Here is a 20,546-nt window from a genome sequence, read left to right as displayed (position 1 = left end):
ATCTCAAAAAAGTGCCTATTTTTTTTTTTTTTTTTTTTTTCATGTCGGCTTCTTTGTTTTGTTTTTCGGATTCTGCCTAAGACTAGAACCGATTAGTTTTTTCTGAATAGCATGCATGGCCAGCCTCCCTTTTGGTCCAGTCGCCCCGTCGTGCGTAGCGAGTGAAGAAGGCTCTCTTTGCAGCCAGTTCTACGAGGAGAGCGCCTTCCTGATGGACCAGGAGACCAGCAGCGTGCTGCCCACAATGTCGGCCGGTGAGTGGCCTCCCTCGTCTACAAAGCGTTTTTACCATCTGCCCAACGGATGGTGCGAGGCTTCTTTGGGCCCGCAAGGTTGGACGGAAATTGGGACGACACGCTCTCCGATTCTGAAAACGTTCCATTACAGTCAGAAAATGCTCCGTTTATTTCGATCTCACGGATGAAGTCGGTATATGCAGAATCTGTTTCCGCGCCATTCTTCGAGGTCTGCGGTGGACATTGCAGTTTTTCTTTTTATTATGACGTGTTATCCTTTTCCAAGCTCTGACCTTTCTTATGCGATGGCCTCGGATTTCTTGTTTCTTCCCATAAACGATTGAAAAACGAATGCTGAACGCTGGCGCGATCGAACAGTTAGGTTACCATATTTTCCAGACTATAATCTGAGGACTATACATGTTTAAAAGTTGAAATTAACTGAAGGGGATATCAAAGTAAATTTTGCATACTTCCTATTACTCCTTTTTTCATTCTGTGTAAATGCCATCATGACCCAATATGCCATATGATGATTTCACACAAAAAGGCTCTGTGGGTTTGTTCATAGACGAAAAAAGAATCTTCAGTTTTTTTGTTTTTTTGTTTTTTTAACTTGAGGAAGCTTATATTTTCATCCAGTGATTTCACCTTGCTCTACTTTATTTTCGCTGCGACCATGGGATCTTTTATTTCTTCCTTGGGACCAGTGGTTCTGAGACCATTCTCTTCTACACCCTCTTTCAGTGCTACAGAACAAAGTGCTACGAATGTATGCTGACTAGCCGTAATGAGGTGGAGCATGTTTTCACAAATGTCCAACACTCTGACAGTGAAAGTGAGCGGACTGAATTTTGGAAAAGTTCCAACCCTTCAGGCAGAAACGTGGTTTGAACCCCCCCTCGTTGGTGCATTCCCGTGGCAGGGACAGCCAGCTAGCTTTACACGTACCCACTAATAGGTGCAGTGGTTGAATGTTGAGCTCACAGTTGAGGGAACGTGGGTTGGATCCCTCTGAAGGCACGTTCAGAACTTCGCTCTTTTCGATTTACCACTCTGTTGTACGGATTGTCTTTTGAGATTACACATTTCGTAACGCCAGCCCTCAAACAGATTCTCCGTTAACGACTCGTTGGCAAGCACCTTCGTCCATTTTCGCTCGTTGCCGGCGTTATCGTCCGCCAGAAGAAGTGTCTCGGCGTTGGAAGACCAGGTGGCGCAAGTGGCCGTCCGATTGAGGAGTTTGCGTCTGTCCGTGCAGGCCTGGGGTCCATCCTGTTTGCCATCAACATCGACAACCCGGACCTGAACCCCCCCGAGTCCAGCGTGGTGGTGAGGGCGCCCGCCCAGGCCTCTGAGCCCCGGCCAGTCATCGCCCGGCCCATGGGTACGCTCTCGCCGACCCCTCCGACAAAATGAAAACCACGCAAGTTAGTCGTTTAGACGGCGGGAGCTTGGCGGGTCTGGCAACATTGTTACCCACTCTAGACAAGAACTTGGCTACGTTAATGCCTTCGGGTGGCAGGCTCGTCCGACCAAATACGTCCGCGTATTTAGCCGGAAGACGCTCGGAAGGTCATCATCATCATCATTTATTTTCCTCGAGGGCCCGTGGGGCATTATACAAGGGGGTGGCAATAGAACAAAAAACAAATAGAACAGTAAACACAATTATAACACTGTAAGCTAGCTAGGTAGGTTAGATAAAGAGAGGGTAATGGCTTCAACAAATTTAGTAGTATCATTAACAGAAACGATGTTATCAGGTGGTGAATTTCAATCCTCGATGGCCAATGGTAGTGTGGAAGTCTGGTGAGAAACAGTTGATGATCGAATTGGACGTAATTTACATAGGTGATCTAGACGCGATCTAGGTGCATCTTATTTCACCGCCACCTACCGATGGAAAGATAAAATGACCTCGAGCTGGCGCACTGCATCGAGGATTCTTCCGCCGTCCTGGGTGCGTGGGGAGCGTTGGCCGGACGCCGACTGGATGCATTCTTTTTCTGCTCTTCCGCAGTGGACGTGAAGCGCAAAAAGAAGCGCCGCAAGCCTCGCTCCAACGTGGTGTCCTTCGACGATGAGGAAGACGACACGGACGACAGGCAAGCTCCACTTCCGTTCGGATGTCTCCCGGTGTCACGCTTTTTCTCGCGCTCCGAATTTGTGCCCAATTACCGCGCGTCTGTTTGCACGGAGAATTGAGATCTACGGGACACCCCCGCGTTGGATCCATCGGCGAACGGCAGTTTGTGCGACGCGGCCAGGGTCGAAGTTATATTGCGCGTAAGGGCGGCCCGTCGGGTAGTAAGCGACTCTGCATACAGGAAGTAAACTTGCTCATTATGTCACGTTTCACATAATCTACCGTTCCTCTTCTTCTCGAGACTGTTAACTGCAATCTCACATGCATTTGCGTCTGACCAGACCTTGATGGTAAATGCTCTATTCGCGAGAACCAATCAATTTCAAAGTTCCCCGCTTTCTCTAGCTATTACTGACTGGAATTCTCTTCCTGAAATAATCCCACTCGAAACTAATTGGGCTAAATTCGGTAGTCTTTGCGAGGTTGACGTCGCGAGTATTGTTCATTACTCAAAATGTTTTTTTTTTTTTATAATATCACTGACATTTTTTTGTTTCTTTTTAATGACCCTTATAATGTGTCTCTTGTTCATCATTAACCAAACTGTTAATTAGCAACCTTCACCGTTAATTTTTTGTATTAGATCCCCCGTCCCTACTCAAAGGCACATTAATGTGCTTCATTAATGTGCCTTTGAGTAATATTGAATTGAACTAAACTGAAGTGTTTGGCTGGCACACCACGTGAATGAGCGACTCCAGTTAAATGCTGAAAGCGACAGAGAGGGCGGGGTTAAAGGCCAAAGCGGACAGATGACGAGCTATACTTCATTTCACTTTAAAGGGGTACTCCTGGCGCTTTTTTAGAGCGGAGCTCTTAAGTGCCCGTTTCCGGCTTGAGCAGTGTCGCCATCGGCGTCTACCTGCGCGTTGCATTATGGGATGTCTTCCATAATAATGTCACGAAGGTCACTCGTGAAGGTAATGACCTTCACTCGTGAAGGTCACGGCCTTCACGAGTGACGTCACAAGGGAGGAGGGAGGGGGAGGAGGAAGAAGGAAGGAAGGAAGGAAAAAGGCGGAGGAGGAGGAGGGACATACCCTCCTCTCCGTACCCTCCCCTTCTCCTTAAGAGCTGCGCTCTAATTCGGCATTACAGGGAATCGTAAACGTCTTTCATTTTCTAGCTACCCCAACAAATCATATTTTCGGAATCACCGGCCTTTACACTTTCCGGTATGCTGTCTAGTATCGCAAAATTAAAAATACTTATTGCGACATCGGTGAGTGAAAATGATGCCAAAAGCAACGTTCAAATATACCCACGCTTTTCAGTGCCGCGACGTCAGTGGCATGCAGGCTCGCAGGTCTAGCGGGTAGTCTACAAACAGACAATGCCGAGCATTTGTTTCGTGCTAGTGCACGGGTGCTGGAGCGAACTTCCAAAGCATTCATTTGACGTCATCAAACTGCTCGTAATCAGTTGGGAACAAAGTCCACAGTCCAAAGAGTGAACCCCTGCCTTCTGCCGACATCACTTTTTTTATTGTTGCCAGTAGCCACTTTTACTCTGTCAAAACGCAATGAGGATTAAAAGGGACTTTTTTCCAGTAACGAGCACCGTCTGCATAGTTGTCTTGGAATTACAAATGAAGGGCAGCCCAACTTGCCTCTGCCCATCAGAATACATTGGCATTGTGTCGTTGTATTGATCTTCGTTGCCTTTTATGACCGATTCTAGCGTATCCTCGAACAAGAATTACCAAAAAATTGGGGTGGCTTAGCTCGGCTATGCCAGGATAGACTTAGCGTGAGCTTATGCGCACAAAATGAGAGGCGCTATCAAGCGACTCCGGTGCAGCGTCAGACATGGCTACTGCGCAACGGAGGCGCACAGCTGGGCACGCGGCGGCGCCAGTGGGTCTGCCGCGGCTATGACATCACTCCTCTGGAATGCACAGACCGGCGAGGCGCGCTTTGCGGTGGCAGCGGAGCGCGCGGCGGCGGCGGCTCCGGCACGCCAGCTGTGTGCCGTGTGACATCACTGCTCCTCGCGCATGCGCAGCACGTAACACGGCTCATTTTGCGAGCCATGCAAAACTGCTTAGCCTCGGTCAGTGTAGTTCACGCTACAAAAAGACGAAATACGCGCAAGGATAGGAACTTTGCCCCGCAAAAATGGAGACGGGGAGGCAAGACTGGGAGAGGGGTGTACACACGCGCAGAAGCTTACTGGAAAAAGGTCCGTCGTAAATTATATTATTTTGCAAAAAGAACTTATTTTGGCCCAATATTTGGGTTACTGTTTGAGCGACGTTTGTTTTAGCAAATGTTCGGGCAAATCGGGGTCTATGAAGAAAACGGCCGGAGTGCACCCTTAAAGGGATGCTGAACCGAAATCTGGATTCCACAAAGCAAGGCGGCAAAAGCGTGCAACGGGATGCTACAAACACCAAAACATCACTCATACAGCGATATCTCGAACGGATGACCGTATTTTTAAAAAAAAAGAGGCGCCTTTGGCAGGAATGTTGACGTCATGTTTCTCCGAGAAGGAGAGGGAACGGCCTCGCGTCTTCTCCGCCTCGCCGCCTTAAGGGGGCGAAGAGAAGAGAGGAGGAAAGGAGATATCTTGACGTCACGCGCCTCGTCAGCCTGGTTCAATCTCGACCTCTTTTTCCCAAAATACGGCCGTCCATTTGAGATATCGCCTTACGAGTAGTGTTGTAGGGATTGTAGCGTCCCGCCTACATCTCCTGCATTGTTTTTTTGAAATCCAAATTTCGGTTCACCATCCCTTTAAGTCCGACCACGGTCGACTGCGAAATCCGGCGGAGGTGCATCGTCATGGTGCTTGTTGTCTTTGTGGGTATGCTATCGATGGAAAAAACCAATCACAATCAGAAAAAAGCGCAGGATCGCGGCACATGCATTGTGCACGATTGGTCAAGTCTGCGATCGCAAACGCAAAAAAAACGCCAAAAGCGACACACTTTTGACGCTGCCCGATTGGCTTCGTCGGAATGTGGCCTTGACCGTGGCCGCACCTCGGGGGCCCGTGCAGGCGGTCTCGGGTAGCAACGCGTCATTGGAACTCGGTTGCTTCTTTGGTAATGTTTAAGTTTCTTTTTCTAAATGTTACTCGCAACTGTAGTTCCATTACTTTGCCCGAAGACGAAAGTAGTGCCATTGCTTTTGTCGTTGCTTTTTGTGGTTTGTCGAGAATTAAGATGTCGTCGATTGAGTGCAGTCTAGTCATTCCTCGCACTTTACAAACAATGTCTTCCGACATTTCGAGTGCCATATTTGCCTCATGCCTACTTTACTCACTTCGGGTGATAAAAATGGGGGGGTGTTTGTTACTTTTTCTCGACTTGTGAAAGTAAATAAAAAGTAACCTTCAAAGGTAACTCTAGCTTAACAAGTTACTTTTTCGTAGGTAACTGTAAGGATAACTTTGCCGCTTTTTTTCTTAATTGTAAGGAATGACCTCTTGAAAGTAACTCGCCGAGACTGCGTGCAGGTACTACCACAGCTGCTTCAGCGCCCCGGCAACCTGCGTGTCCTCGCCTGTGGCCACGGAGTCCCCGCCGGCCATCGCCCTGCAGCCCGAGTCCCCGAGGGACGAGGAGGCGGCTCTTGGCATGGCCGCGGAAGACGCGCGCAGCGTCGAGTCCCTGACCCCCTCTGATGTGGCCACCGACGGCAACATCTCGGACGAACCGGGTGGGTGCCCCGGCCGGCCATTTGTCGCCACTGCGGAACAACTTGTATGCGCGGGCGGGAGAGGACGCAAAGCACGCCGGTCGGAGAGGTGTTGGTGGCACCGCGTCGGAAGGGCTCGCTTCTCCACTGAGCGGAACAGTCTTCGAAGTGGCCCGCGTCCTCGCCGGCCATAGAGCGCATTCCGACGTTCCGCAGTGAAAGTTGGAATACGTCGGCGTCGGACATTCTCTGAACTCTCACTGCCCACGCCGGGTTCCTAGAAACTTGGGCTTCGCCAAACTTTCTCCTTTCCTCGACGGCTGCTACTCTAGTCCCGTAAAGTGTCTTACGGGTATTTGAGCGGCTGGAGCCACCCATTGATCCTCAACAATGTATGTCCATTATAGTTTGCGAGATCCGTAGGCTTTTGGTGCACTTGGTTCTGATAACACCTAGACCAGGAGGTGTTCGTCGGTCGAGGGCTGTTCTCGGACATTGAAAAGTGGGAGAGCCCGCATGGATGTCTGCACTCCATTTGCAAATGTGGCAACCGTACTCGCCACCGCTAAGTTGACGGGGCACCGTGCTCGCCGGATTGATTGTTTGCCCGTCGTTTAGCATCGAACCCCACCTTCTGCACACGAGTAGGCTCAAAGAGCGGAAACGGGCGATAAAAGGCGGGATTGTTTTCCGGCTACGCCGCGATCGAAAATGTGGGCGATGAATTCGTTTTGCGCGGGGGGATTTGCGTCGGGGCACTCCGGACCCGTCAAAAGTGTGCGAACGAAAACAAAAGATGCGGCGTCGGCAACCCTTTTGCGCTCATTGTGTCCGGGCTGCTTTGCCATTTCAGGACCGCGTTCTGGCGGACCACTGGGTTCTGGATCCCAACCCCAAGAGCGGATCAAGACCTGGTCCGGATCGACGGAGTCTTCCGACTCTCCGCGAAGAGACATTCCCAGTTCCGTGTCCTCCTCGCCACTGAGGTACCGACGTGCGGCTCGCTACCGGCCCCGTAATATAAACGAACCACCCGCACCGAAACGAGTTTTTGCTACCACGTGCTAGTGAATGCTTCGTATCAAATTTTAAATCTGTCGTTTTATTTTGCATGGTGTTCTTTGTTTTCTTGTCTTAGAACAATGTTTGGCATTCGTTTTGATTTCCTGCCTTTATCTGACAACAGCCTCTCCTCCCCTTTGTGTTACACGATGATGAGAATGCGGTAAGAGCTACCGGAGGTGCGGACGATTTCATATATGTTGTCTTTGATTTTGAGAAGAACAGCAGGCTTGGTATGAGGCAGGGTGGTGAAGAAAATTCAATATGATCTACCTAAATCGTAAAATAAATCTCGATTTAAATCTGACCTGTCTTACAACAATGACTTACATCGAACCTTTTCCACACAAATAGTCCTGAAAATATTTATTTTATTTACTATGTCTATCATTTGATGCGATTTAAATGCATTTTTTTCGTATTTAAATTGCAGATTTTGAGCAAAAAATATTTATGTAATGCTAAACACGAGCAAACAGATGTGTTTATTGCAATAAAATCAAGATGAAAAAAAAAAAAAAAAATAATAATAATAATAATCTAGAAAAGGAATATTGCAATCGGGTTGTTTTTGTTCTAGTATGGCGGGGATTACAGCAATGAAAAGTGGTTAATTAACTTGTACTTTACCATTTCCGGTAATTCCTTCTTGCGCATCGTTTCAGTGATTGGGCGAATTGATTAATCAATCTGCCATGTTGAAAAATACATGCATGGACTGCAAAAACCCGAGAGATGCCCTACCCGTGAAAGATAGCCCGCCGCCTATTTTTGGCTTGATTTGCCATATTTTTGTAAACACCGAAAGATACCACACTCTTAGTAATGGTAGGGTGGGGATCAATGGCCTCGGCATAAATGTGGATAGTAGCGAACGCTGCCGCCGAATGGGAAGAACAGTCATCTTTGCTTCATTGCCCCCCACCTTCATAACAAGCTTGGAAGGGACGCAACCTAAAAATAGCAATTTTTAAAACTTTTCTCGATTGTACCATTGAAAGTTAGCCTACTCCATATTTTCATCCGATTTGCTCCTGATGTTAGGTGGGCTATCTCTCAGAATTTTATGGTAGTAATAAAGAATCACTATTTTCTAGCTACAGTGATCTAAATCAGAATGCTAAGCAAACCAAAATTTAAAAAAAAAAAAAAACGACTTTTTTGTAATCACGATTATCTTTCCCTTTGGTTTGAGGGTCGTTTTGCGCGGTGCCGCACCTTTGCAGAAGGAAAGTCGGCGTCGTCCAACTTTCCAAATGCGAATGTCGCTGCGAAAGAATTGCTCCGCCGAAGCAGCCTCGAAGACTTGATGTTTGCTTTGCAGTGGCAGGGAGTGCGGGGGCAGCTCCTTCCAGCCGTCGGCCCTCACCCCGATCCTGGACATGTCCATCGGGGACCTCATCCCCATCGGCCATCCACCCAAAGAGGCCCACGGTGAGGGCACCATCCGAGAGAGAAGGGCCTTGCGTAGTTCGGTCGGGCAAGTGCATGCGTCGGCGCGAGTTGCGGATGCAGCTAGCAGACGGCCAATGTTTCTCGGCGTCCGCCCCCGCAGAAGCCGCTTGCCGGTGCCGTCCGTCTGGCACGGCAGACCGGAAGGTGAATGGCGCTAGTTCGCCAATATTTTTATGGATGTCGCGACCGCGAAGCCCCATTTGCAAAGTGCGGCTCCTTTTCTCTCGTTTCCCTCCCTCTTCGGTTGCTATTGCAACGACGTGGCAGCGCAAAGGCACGTTCACACGCCCGCTTCCTTACGGCCGGGTGCCTTCAAACTTCTTGTCTCGCAACGAGAGGAGACACTGGCACCATGTTTACGTTTTATCGTTCTTTCTTTTGGGGCTGAAAAAGCCTTCGACAACGTTAGAGACTATCATTTTTCGTGCGAGTGCGTTTGATCTCGCCAACACTCTAGCGAAACGCAGTTCTAGGGCAGTGATGTGATTGCTGCGCCGATTGCGCCAAACTGCGCCAAGGGGCTAACCCTGCTCCATCCTGCTACATTTTGCCAAAATATGGGTAGTCTGCGCCAAGCCTGCGCCAAAAGACCAATTTTGGTCGCCTTTGAAAACCGAAACTAAATTGAGTATCGTAATTATTCACACATAAGCTTGTGGTGCAAGCAGCCGTCCGACACAAAGTACCCTGCATTAATTGTTCATCCGGTCTTGTATGATTTCTCTCGCCGTCTCTCGTCTCGCGTCTTTAAAAAAAAAAAAAATTCAATGATAGACGTGGGCGTGTGCGGACGCTCCGACGCTAGCGTGCTGGGTACCAGCTATGCCGTCATGCTGTAAAACGAAAGCATGTTTTTGCGCGGCGGGGGTTACTTTATGGGCTGAAGCACTCGCTCCTAAAAGCAACGGCCGTGGCCAAACTACATTTGGTCCCTGCCTGCCAGTCACCGTGGTCGCACAACATGGGATGTTGCCGTCCCCACGTCACTGCAGTTATGGCACTTTCTAAACTGAAACATAAGGACTGCCGCATGTTCATCAACAGTCCTGTTCTTGTTTAATACGCAAGCATCCCTTTAGCTCTCAGACTGCTGTGTCGAAGTATTGATTATTTAGGTTTCTCTCGGTATTCTTTCTTTCGAGACGTACCCCGGTACGTGAAAAATCAGCCGCGAAAGATGTTGGTGAGGAGAAGTGAGGTAAACCAAAGAAGGTAATGTCCGCATGCTGAACCCGCACAGCATGCTTATTTGTCTCGAGTTCAGTCCTTGCACAAAGCGCTCCTAGAACTTTTTGACCCTGGCTCGCAATGTCTTGCATCGGTGCGCTCAGGTTTTTTTTTTTTTTTCTTCTGTATTTAGCTTGTACCTCGCCTGCCGGCCTGGCAAGCACGTGCCGCTGGACTTTTTTTTTTTGTCGTATGTTGGACAGTTACATTTTGCATACAATTTTAGGAATTAGAGACGCAGCGGAGTGGCATGGTTTCGATCCAACAGCCATCTCTGCTCGCGCGACAATTTCGCATTGCACAGCAGTAGTTACGTGTTTCATCAGTTGGACACTGCTTCCATTTATTATATTACTAGTCAACCTAATGATATGATATTTACTACTAAGTTGGTCATTTTCAAATAAATTTTAATATGTGCAGTTTGTTCCGATATATTTGTATCATTTACCTGAAGCATAGCAAAATGTGTCATGTCATTGGCATTTCAGTTACATGTTGAAAGACTCCCAGGGGGTCTGTCTTGACAATAATTGGTTGAGTGCGGCGAGCAATGTGTCCTTCGTTTGTCCACCACTTGAAATTAATATTTTTTTTTTCTAAGAATATCTGCTCCAAAAGTCACTTTCGCTGCTCCGAAACATTGTTTTAGCTGCTCCAAAACTCTGTTTTGGCTGCTCCAGAAGGTGCTCCAAAACGGCTTAGGCCAATCACATCTCTGCTAGGGCTGCCCGGTAGATGGCGCCAGTATGCCGGCATGTTTCTTCGTTGTGAGAGAAGCTTGTCCTTCCTAAGGAGCGTGGGCCTCGACGGTATGATTGAAACCTCTCTGCCGCGGCAGCCGAGCGTTTTGCAATCACCGGCGGTTGGGTCGTCGAGCTAGTTCGCGAGCGACCGTTGCACGTTTCGCAAATCTTGTCGGGCTTGAGGGACTGAACCGCTCACGCGAGGGCTGGGCTGTTAACCGGAGGGAAATTTCCCGGACTAAGGTAATATTCGGGTCTATGTGGTAATAATGGAAATCTTGCGAGTTTGAGGGAAATTTTGGGCACCATATATATCCGTAATTTTATCAGTCAATTATGATTTTATTTCGAGATAACATTGAATTTTAGCGGCTTTGGCTACAATTAGGCTTTTCCCTCCAGCCATCTGGCGGTTTGTTATGCGACCATCTGGAAACACTGAGGAGCACTCGAACGTTTTTTTTTTTCCAGCAAACACAATGTTCATTTGTTTTCCTCGCCCCCGTAAAAACTATGGAGGTAGAGAGCAGCGAAATGGAAGCTTTTGAGAGTGCCACTGTGCAATCTGTCGAGTTTGAGAACTCTCGCTTTTCATTTTGTTTTGTTTTGAACTGAGTATTATAGAAAGCACTGCTGAAGTTAGTAAACAGTACCATGTTATGATAGTGTGCGTAACACCTAAGGTAAAGATAGCGTTTCATTTTGTCAGTTTGAATCTCCCGCAGTAACACTTCCTTTCGCCAGATTTGCTTTGGACACGGTTTTGGGCCGATAAACTCATTTTTGCGAAACATAATACATCTCTCATCATAAAAATGGAAGTCGTGCAAAAAACGAGAAATATTTAGTATTACGTAATTTTTTGGGCAAGCAAGGGAAATTTCGTAAAAAATAGGGAAATTTTAGGCATTCGCTGGGGAAAGCTTGACTTTCCCTGTTGGCAGCCCTGGACGAGGGAGAGGCACCCAGCACCACCTGGGTCCCTTCTCGACCTGCAGCGGAGGACGTGCCCTACATCCCGAGCTACAGCGAGGACACGGACAGTGCCGCGGCGGCCCTGGCGTTGGCTCAGAATCTGGCGCTGGACGCCGCCACACCGCAGCAGCCAACGGCCGTCGAAGATTCGGCGCCGGACACGACGTCCGCGACCCCCGGTGAGACATTCCGCCCGCGCCATCCGAGGGTGGGCGGCTCGCACCGTGGCGCTTTGGGTTTTATCTTTTTCCATCATTTTTCTATAAATCGCGCGGTCATCCGCATATAACCTAACGGCTGAGCTAAGAAGGTCTAGTCCGTCTATGCCGAAGGTAGCGCGAATCCTCGTCTCCCAGCAGCTCCGTGCCGCCATTACCGAGGAGATTAGAGCGGGCGCCCCGGCCACTTTGGCGGCTCGTAGCGACCTGTAGCCATTGAGGATGGCGTCCGTCGGACCGAGTGCGACAGCGATGGTTTTGTATTACGCCGCATAAACTATACCGTTTGCGTGCCGTTATTTGAGAGCGAGCGAGAATGTCTCGAATAAGTAATGTAATTTCAGGGAGAGTTTTTGCCGCTTGTACTCGAGGACAGATAGTCGCGTCCCGCGCGAAACATTCATATTGTATATTGGTGCAGTACCGGTATTTTGGGGCATTAACGTGCTCCCACATTACGTTTCCTCATTTGTCGTACAAAGCTCCAAGAACGGGTAACTTATAAAAGCAGATTCTCGCGCGTGTGAAAATCTCGAGCAAAAAAATGTATCGGTAGAACCAGCATCAGGCGAGGTAGGTTAACGACCGGGATGTTGAAGAGACGCGAAGCACTGCCAACTGTTTTGTCAAAGAGTCTAAAGGTTGTGTTCATGAGCCTCACGGGCGCAACATGCGGCCTCGGGCAGTTGGTCACCGACGTGGCCAACACGACCAGAAATGTAGGGAGCTCCTTCGATCCTCGATTAAGTCTCCGGAAGTGGAGAGTAAAGTTTATTTTGATAATGCAAACGTGTCTGCAATGAACGCACTTCCTTATAATCGCGCGAGACAGGTAATAGCAAAAATCTACGAAGAACCTCGCGACGGAGCAATAATCGAACTCCGATCACGGCATCCCTCGTTGCAACGCTTCTGCTGCCAGACTTCTTCGAAGCCGTTCACTCTCGCTCTGCTTCGTCAATAAGTTCCTTCCGAAAAATGTTCTTTATGGTTCGCAGAAACAACAAAATTGTTCAGTGTACTCAATGGCAGAATGAAGCATTAGTAAACAACGCACTGCCCTTGCTCAGTCGTGGCGACGGCTCTCGGCAGCGAGCCCCACCAACTTATGAAGGGGGTTTCGATCGGGTTTTAATCCAAATGAAGAGTGGAGGGTTGCCATGAAGAGAGAGAACTGGGAGAGGAGGAAATTTCTCTTTCCCAGGCCTTCGGTAGAGCTCTGGGAGGTTGCTTATGTCTACATCTCAAACAATACCATTGGCAATAGAAGACTAGAGCGCACAACCTGACCACATTGTTTCTATTAATAGTGCTAATATATTTGTGGGAGCCTCGTCCTCTCTAACCCATCAATTAGATTACAGTGTATTGCATTAATGTTGCGTTCATTGTCTTTTTTGAATGTTTACCGTAAGACACCGGGAGAGTGCCCGCCCCGCTTTCTCTGAAACTGAGTTAATCTAGACATGGGCGCTCGTCCGGTCAAATTGGGCGCTAAATGTATCATTTGCAGAATTCCAGAGTTTGGGAAATGTTAATAGTGGCTGCTTCCGAGGTACGTTACGGTATATAATTATATGCATACCCACACCCCGGTGTAATACACCTTGCGGTTCTTCTAGGAAAATAAACGGTGATGAGTACCGATTTAATTTTTTAAGAAAACTTAAATCGGTACTCCTGGTTTAAGATTCCCGTAGAAAACAAATGTTATCTACCTTAACGTTACGAGTTCATTTAATTTGTTGGATTCTTTTCTCGGCAGAGGAGCTGAGACAAGCGCTGCTGGTCGTCACGCAGCATGTCAAGGATGTGGAACAAGAGAACAGGCAGGTGTTTTCGCACTGTTGGGCGTCCCGCGGAATCTTTTAAAAATTGCGCAACGATCGGACGACGCGATGCGTTTAGACAGTGACAGCTGTGCCGCATATTCGATGGTACGACGATGGCGATCGATTGACATTGCGCCGATCGTGCGTCGTACGGTGGTCTGACATTGAAATGACGTTGCGTTGATTTAGCGTCGATGCATCGTTGATGAATAAATAATTTTAAGGTCGCGATGCGTTTTCCCGCCAAATTTAGCGGGGAAACTGACAATGTTTATGCTCACACCATCACGAAATCGGAGAACGGTCCACTAACAGCTGTTGCCGTATAAAAGGGGTGTCCAAACAGAACACTACAAAACGCAACACTCCAACAAATCGTGAAAATTGAAGCGGAAGCGTTGGCTTCAATTTTCACGATTTGTCGGAGTTGTGTGTTTTGTAGTGTCCTGTTTGGACAATCCTTAAGAAAGCCTACATGCTGTCGTCTGCACATTTAGCAACTGAGTCCACTCCAAATTATACCCGCCGTTACGATCCGTCCGAATGCGGAGTGTGCGTTTACGAAACGGAGCACGGCGAAAGAGGTTACAAATTGACACGGGCACATCCTTGCGACGAACCCGTCCGTGTCTGGCACGCCTCTCCCTGTCCTTTGCAACGGCGCGTGTCGTCGACGGACAGCCCTGGTTGTCGGTCCTTCCAGAAAAGCGAGAAGAGGCTGGGGTAGCTAGGGACTTCTAGGGACTTCTTGGAGAGTTTTCTCCCCAAGTAGTTCAAACGGAGCTTGCAATACCGAATGCCCGTGAGAAACCATCACAGCCCGTTCGCCATTGCATGTAGAGGCAAGAAAAAGCTTGGTTCGAGTTGGTAGCAATGTTTGGATACACCCAAAGCTTTTCCCAACTGCCCCCTTATATTAGGATGAAAAAAATGACTCGGTATATCTAGCCCCTTTTATATTTTGCTAATGCGACTAGACGTCCGAGCCGGCGCGGCGTCCTTAACGTCCCGGCGGGCTGGGTGCAGCTCGCTGAAGAGGCTGCTGGAGCGGGAGGCGGAGCTGAACGCCAAGCTGCGTGCCGACGCGCTGGAGACGGAGAAGGCGGTGGGGGAGCGCACCGACAGGCAGGACTCCAAGATACAGACGCTCACCAGGTGAGGACATGCGAGGCCGCTCCACCCAGCTCCCGTTTGGAGCCTCAAACTGACGTCCCCGGGCCTGGTCCCCAGCCGGTTGCGCTTAACCCCTCAACTGGAGACTTTAGACGCGCCTCCGTTTTGAGTTTCGCATGGAAGGGACGCTCTTTTAAACTCGTGTAGACGGGGGCTATAGGCGCTGCCATCTATGGAATGCGATACGTTTCATTTGTTTGCATTTGCTCGGTGGTGACACGACCGAATTGTTTTGGTGGAAAATATCTCCGTTAGTTGTTCTCGTTTTGGTGGGTGGGCTGAGGAGAGACGGTCTTAAAGATGGAGAGGAATAAATTCCTGTACCTAAAAGCTTAGACAGCCGTTATCCGCGCATCGGTGGCGTTGGAACTGCAAATACGGACTGAACTTTTTTTTTCCTGTCGATCGAATTGTGCGCAACTATGAGAAATGTTCTATCTCTGCACCAGAGCACGGCATCAAGTTGCGCTCTCACTTCCAGGGAAAACGAGCTGCTGAAGCACCAACTGAAGAAGTACATCGCCGCGGTTCAGCTGCTGAAACGGGACGGGCTGGCTGCCCACCAGTGTGAGTGATCGGTCGATTCGGTCCATCGAATTTTTTAATTTATCCGCGGATAATTCGTTACTCGACGATTTAACCGCTTCGTAATTTATTTACGCAAAAACGTACCGGAACCTTGGAGAATTCGTAATGAAAGATGTTTACTCGAACTTAACGTAGCACACTTTAGCCCATTATGAATAAAGTAAAATGGCTAGTGCCTGAACACACTCGAGCTCGTTTCTTCTTACTTTAGTAAATGTGGTGCAATTGCCGGTAAGTATGCCGCTTGTTTCTTCTGCAAGAGCAAATTGTTGATTTTGTAAAACTATCGAGACACTACTTGATTGAGTGAAGGAATTCTTTTGTTTCGTCGCTTTGACATTTGGTCCAGTGATGCAGTAAACCAGTACAATCAATCTAGTTTAGTGCGACGTAGCATTTAATGGAAATGGTGTTCAAACTGCCAACCTGGGGAGCGTGCCTCGGAGGGTGAAGAGGTCGCTCACTGTTGGTGCAGCGCTGCAGAACATGGTGGGTGAAGTGGAGCCGGCCATTCCAGAGCCCAAGGCCTTCATCGATCACCGCTTCGAGGCCGGCGAATACGAGAAGAAGCTCGTACAGGTGACTCTTCTTTGCCGGCGCTCCCGGTTTCGCGACTGTCCTTGCCTGATGGAAATAGTGCCACTATATTTTTACGTTCGCAGCCAAGCTTTTGAAACCGGAGTGTGTTAAGACGTCGCGCCTAATGTGGGGCTTGCGCTTGGGGTTAGACGGTCGCGTGTCGAGGCTGAGAGAGACCCGCTCCCCACGGTGCTACCTTCGACGATGCCCCCAGGTGGCGGAAATGCACGGGGAGCTGATGGAGTTCAACGAGCGCCTGCACCGCCTTCTGCTCTTCCGCGAGACCACTATCCGTCGGTTGAGGGAGGAGCTCACGGACCTGCGTGGACCGGTGAGTGGCCTCTCCTGGAGCCACCAAACGTCTGCTAAGAGCCGTGAACCGTCTGATGTCGGCGAAGCTGACAGTGGAAGCGAAAAAAAAACGGACTGGAAGAAGGAGCGTGCAAAATCAGTGGCGGCTGGCAACTGAAAGTGGCACCCCTGCACAAAACAGCGAGTAAACGAGAGGCAGGAAAGTTGGGAACGAAGCAAACAACCCGTGAAAACACCCCAGCCTGCCGGCTTACACAAACTTGCCGCACCTATCCATTCCCATCCCTCGTTCGCTCGCCGTTTCGTGCGAGAGTAAAATTTTCAGTTGCTGGTCAGCTCCAGGTTTCTTCTAGTCCTTTTCACTCGAGCTACGCTAAACCAACGAGCCCAACTCCACGCATCGTTGCCGACAATGCAAGTGCCGCAGAGCTTGAACTGAGACCCCTAACTGGAACCCAAATTTCAATGTGGATATGAATTGCACTTTGTCGTTTAATGGTGATGTTCTGGTATTGCAAACTTCATTGTTACAATGTCAGCATCGAATACTTTGTTAAAAATTTTTTTCCCTTCCAAATTCTCAGCTTCCTGACGAGAACCAGACGTCGGACGACGACAATCTGAGCATCACTTCCGACTATGACGCGTGAGTATGCCAAGTTCGGGGTGTTCTTGCCGTCGTCTCTTCCCGGTGCAACGACCGAGGGACCAAATGCCCGCCGTTCCCTCGGTCGATGCGTAACCAGCCCGTCTTCCTCCGAGTTGGTGCTTGGTTCAACCGTAGTCGAGCTGCTGTCCTTCTTATAAAAACGTTGAACATTACACGAGGCAGAGCAGGCCAACCATTCGCATCATTGCTAGAAGCAGCAGCAGATCGTTTTTCTGCATCTGCTTTCGTCTTGGCAGTACGTAGCAGCAAAACGTAACGTGGAAGCTGTAGATGGTGTCTCGACTCGTAAATGAAGGACGGACGCTTTCTTCGTCTACTACTCGCAAAGATAACTATGTTTCTCCAGGGTGCCAGACACTGAAGTACAATAACTGAGGTAAAATAAACGCCGGGACCGTCTCCACCACGACCTCGTAGTAGACCCTTTCCGCGAAAATGCCACGAGGCAGCACCGTCACGTTTTGCATCCCTGCGAAGTCAAATGGAGGGACAAACAATTCCCGGCACAGCACCGCTCCTCACAACGTGCACGAAATATTCTGCCGGAAATTCTCCTTAACTCGAGGATGGGCGAGCGAGAGATGTGCCGGAGATCCTCCAATACTCGCGCGATACGACCAGTTACTCGGTATGCTCGGAACGGTGCAGCAGGACAGCCTCGCCGAATCTCAGACTCTCCGAGCGTCCTCCAAATTGCAGGGTAAACAAGCGCGGAAGTCCCGCCCTAACGGAGCGACTGGAAGTTGCCGAGGAGGCGAGATACTTTTCGGCTCCAAATTTTAAGCTGCTGTCACTTGTACGCCGTACAAGAGACGTTTGCTGCAGACGCAATTACAGAATTCTCCGCACAGGTGCCTTAGGCACCTTTGAAGCACGCTCATTTCATACATATGCGTCTGCAGACGACTTTAATGTGGCCAATCTGCCTCGGTCCGCACAGTGTTTGGTGCAGCACATATCGGTGCGCGGCTTCACTCGAGGAAATCTGGGTTACTCCCGTGGGTCCTATCGCACAATTACGCAGATAGAGCGGCGCCAGACACGAGTAGGTTTCCAAACGCCGAGCTACGAAACCTTTGATCTGGAACGAGGTGGAGCGGTGCCGTCGCGTTTGCGAACGCGTCGAGGATTGAGGTGGCACCCGCGCGCATAGGCCTAGCCGGCCCGCGAGTCCGACGTCGGAACCGGTCGACTGACCCTGCCTGGTCCGTTCCCCGCAGCTCCTCCCAGACGGCCTCGAGGCCCCTCATCAACATCTGGATCCCGTCGGCCTTCCTGGCCGGACATCGGTCCGACGCCTTCCACGTCTACCAGGTGGGGCTCTGCACATCCCTAACTCGCAAACGACGAGGGACGCGGCCTTTCCGCCGTGCCGACGAAGGTCGTCGACACGAACCGAGCAGTCTGGTGCTCGGCGAGTTTTTTTGGAAGTAATCCGTGTGCCCCTTTGACAATCGAGCGTGTTCGAGCACGCTCCCTTGCAGATTTCAGTTTCCCTTCCTAGCTCTCCCAGCTGGGCCGTCCACATTATTTTTACTCGTAGAGCAATGTTTTGTCTGGCAATGACAGTCGTTGGCGTGGGAAGGTTTGTTTAGGAGACTCGTATTTCGGTTCGCTCCTTGGTTGTTTCAGAAAAGCGAATCCATGTTCTTTATTTAACCTTGCACTTTATGGTGACCACCAAGATCTGAAAATTAGTTAAAAAAGTCCCAGTTCCAAATAAGCAGTATAGGCCACGCGAGAAGAGTAACCCCAGGGTGCGAGGCCGGGTTCTGCTTTGCATAGTACCGAGTCTCTAAAAGTTTGAGAAAAATATGCTCGTTTGGAGGTTTGCCGACGTCGATTAACCTTGGGCCCGTAGATTGGTGTGCCCCAGATAAATAAAAATGCACGCTTTCTGCGTGGGACTAAAATTTGCTTGGGACATGTTGACCCGGCGCTCGAATGGTTAAGGAATCTTGCCTCCTCTCGACGAACGTGCAGGTGTACGTGCGTATCCGGGACGACGAGTGGAACGTGTACCGGCGCTACTCGCAGTTCTACGCCCTGCACAAGGCCCTGCGCAAGAGCAACCCCGTCGTCGGCTCCTTCGACTTCCCGCCAAAAAAGTCCATAGGGAACAAGGTGACCGGCCCTCGCTACCAACGTTCCTAGATCTACCGGTTGACAAGCTCCACGAAAGAGCGTCGTTCGAAAGCGGTTCTTCTTCGACGTCCGCACCCGAGCAAATACGAGACGACGGCAGCCCTAGTGCCACTGGCAGCAACGCCTCTAGGGCAGCGGAAAAGGACCATTTTCGAACGAGGCTCTTTTTGCTCAGATTTTAAGCTCGGGTTAAAAACCGCGAGGAGATCACTTTTTGCCGCAGGCAGTGCGTGTTTGCTTATCGACCGACGTTTATCTAGTAAGGTTGTCTGCCACACCCCGGGCAGACGACCACCAGGGCCAGACGTCAACCCGACAAAGCCGCACCCGAGTGTTCGGAAGCTTCGTTGTGGCGCAGTTTCTACCGCCGAAAAGTATCTCTCGAGTCGTGCCGGTAATCCGGAAGGTGGTCACACTCCCCTCCTCATCTCGCAAATGGGCTCGGACCGAAGTCCGTAAACAAAGCGTTTGTCACGCGCACGTTGAGCTATTGTTTCGGTACGTCGACTCTGCCAATCAAAGTTGCTTCGCTAAATATAAAGGAAAAGTTGCACGGTGTTGGTAAGGTAGGAACGTGGAAATTTTGTTTACGCCGCACATTTTGTTAAACTGAGGTTCGTTATTCGGGTTTGTAATGTGGACACCGAACTGTACTTGGCTTTGAGCTCGACTCGGTCGGGACGTTCCCAGCCGCTTGCGAAGCTTGTCCGGCGCTTGCGGCCGGACTCCAGTGACTTTTGCTTATTGGCTGCTTCAGAGTACAAATGCGCGATTCCCAGACACTAGGGCTATCTTCCAAATCTTACCCGAGTAACCTGCCTCCTACGTCAGCGGGTAATACCACGTGACATCGCGAGTAAGTGATCCGCGACTCGATTTTGGAACGGCCGGGATAATCGCCTGGATACTACGCGGATTGGCTTCGTCTTGGGCTATGGCAAAAAGAAAACATGGCGGCGATGGCGGAAAATAGCAGACAATCTCTTTTGATCATGGAGAAGCCAGGTAGAAACGATAATGTTAACCGCTTTGATAGAGACGATAATGGCTCCACCAGCTCCTTTTGCTCACCTTCCTTTTGGACCGTATATTGAGATAAAAATTACTCATTCCTTTCAGTTAGACATCAACATTTTTGTTTTGATTAATCTGCGGGATCGCTGTAAGTCTCGTCCAGGTGCCATAAACAGCATCAACTCATAGTAATTAGCACCGATTATGTTTTGCGGATAATGCTCCCACACGGTGTAGCGGTAGAACGCACGGGGCGTTCTCAACAGTGAATTGTAACTTACGTTCGCTTTGACGCGAATATGATTATAAAATCACAGGGAGCACTTCGAAACCGCTATAGACAATTTATTAGGGAGGGAAATGTGGTGGGGGTTGTTGACTGAATGTATACATAAAATCTTCGATGCCTTCACTGCTTTACAAGCGTAATCCTCTCATTACGCACACCCTGGGGAGAAAAAAACCCCCAAATTTCAACATTATCTACTGCGTTTGAACATTTTCATCCTTTAACGTAAGAA

At 49.5% G+C, this 20,546-nt stretch overlaps 1 protein-coding gene across 1 annotated transcript in view; it reads left to right on the top strand.

Moving 5' to 3' along the window:
- The window catches only part of LOC8025772 (sorting nexin-29), a 38,169-nt gene that overhangs the window by 12,112 nt on the left and 5,511 nt on the right, over positions 1–20,546 (top strand). The window contains exons 7-21 of the mRNA XM_042294565.1: positions 184–254; positions 1,498–1,623; positions 2,260–2,344; positions 5,848–6,050; positions 6,883–7,015; positions 8,416–8,525; positions 11,464–11,673; positions 13,478–13,541; positions 14,571–14,699; positions 15,199–15,284; positions 15,781–15,884; positions 16,099–16,215; positions 16,781–16,842; positions 18,087–18,180; positions 18,850–18,990. Coding sequence (XP_042150499.1) covers positions 184–254; positions 1,498–1,623; positions 2,260–2,344; positions 5,848–6,050; positions 6,883–7,015; positions 8,416–8,525; positions 11,464–11,673; positions 13,478–13,541; positions 14,571–14,699; positions 15,199–15,284; positions 15,781–15,884; positions 16,099–16,215; positions 16,781–16,842; positions 18,087–18,180; positions 18,850–18,990 — 1,735 coding nt within the window. The remainder of the gene's footprint in view (positions 1–183; positions 255–1,497; positions 1,624–2,259; positions 2,345–5,847; positions 6,051–6,882; positions 7,016–8,415; positions 8,526–11,463; positions 11,674–13,477; positions 13,542–14,570; positions 14,700–15,198; positions 15,285–15,780; positions 15,885–16,098; positions 16,216–16,780; positions 16,843–18,086; positions 18,181–18,849; positions 18,991–20,546) is intronic.

This window comes from Ixodes scapularis, unplaced genomic scaffold, assembly GCF_016920785.2.
Source record: "Ixodes scapularis isolate PalLabHiFi unplaced genomic scaffold, ASM1692078v2 PGA_scaffold6__148_contigs__length_123643588, whole genome shotgun sequence".
In the NCBI taxonomy this organism is placed as follows: Eukaryota; Metazoa; Arthropoda; class Arachnida; order Ixodida; family Ixodidae; genus Ixodes; species Ixodes scapularis.
This window is presented reverse-complemented; position numbering and strand designations above follow the sequence as displayed.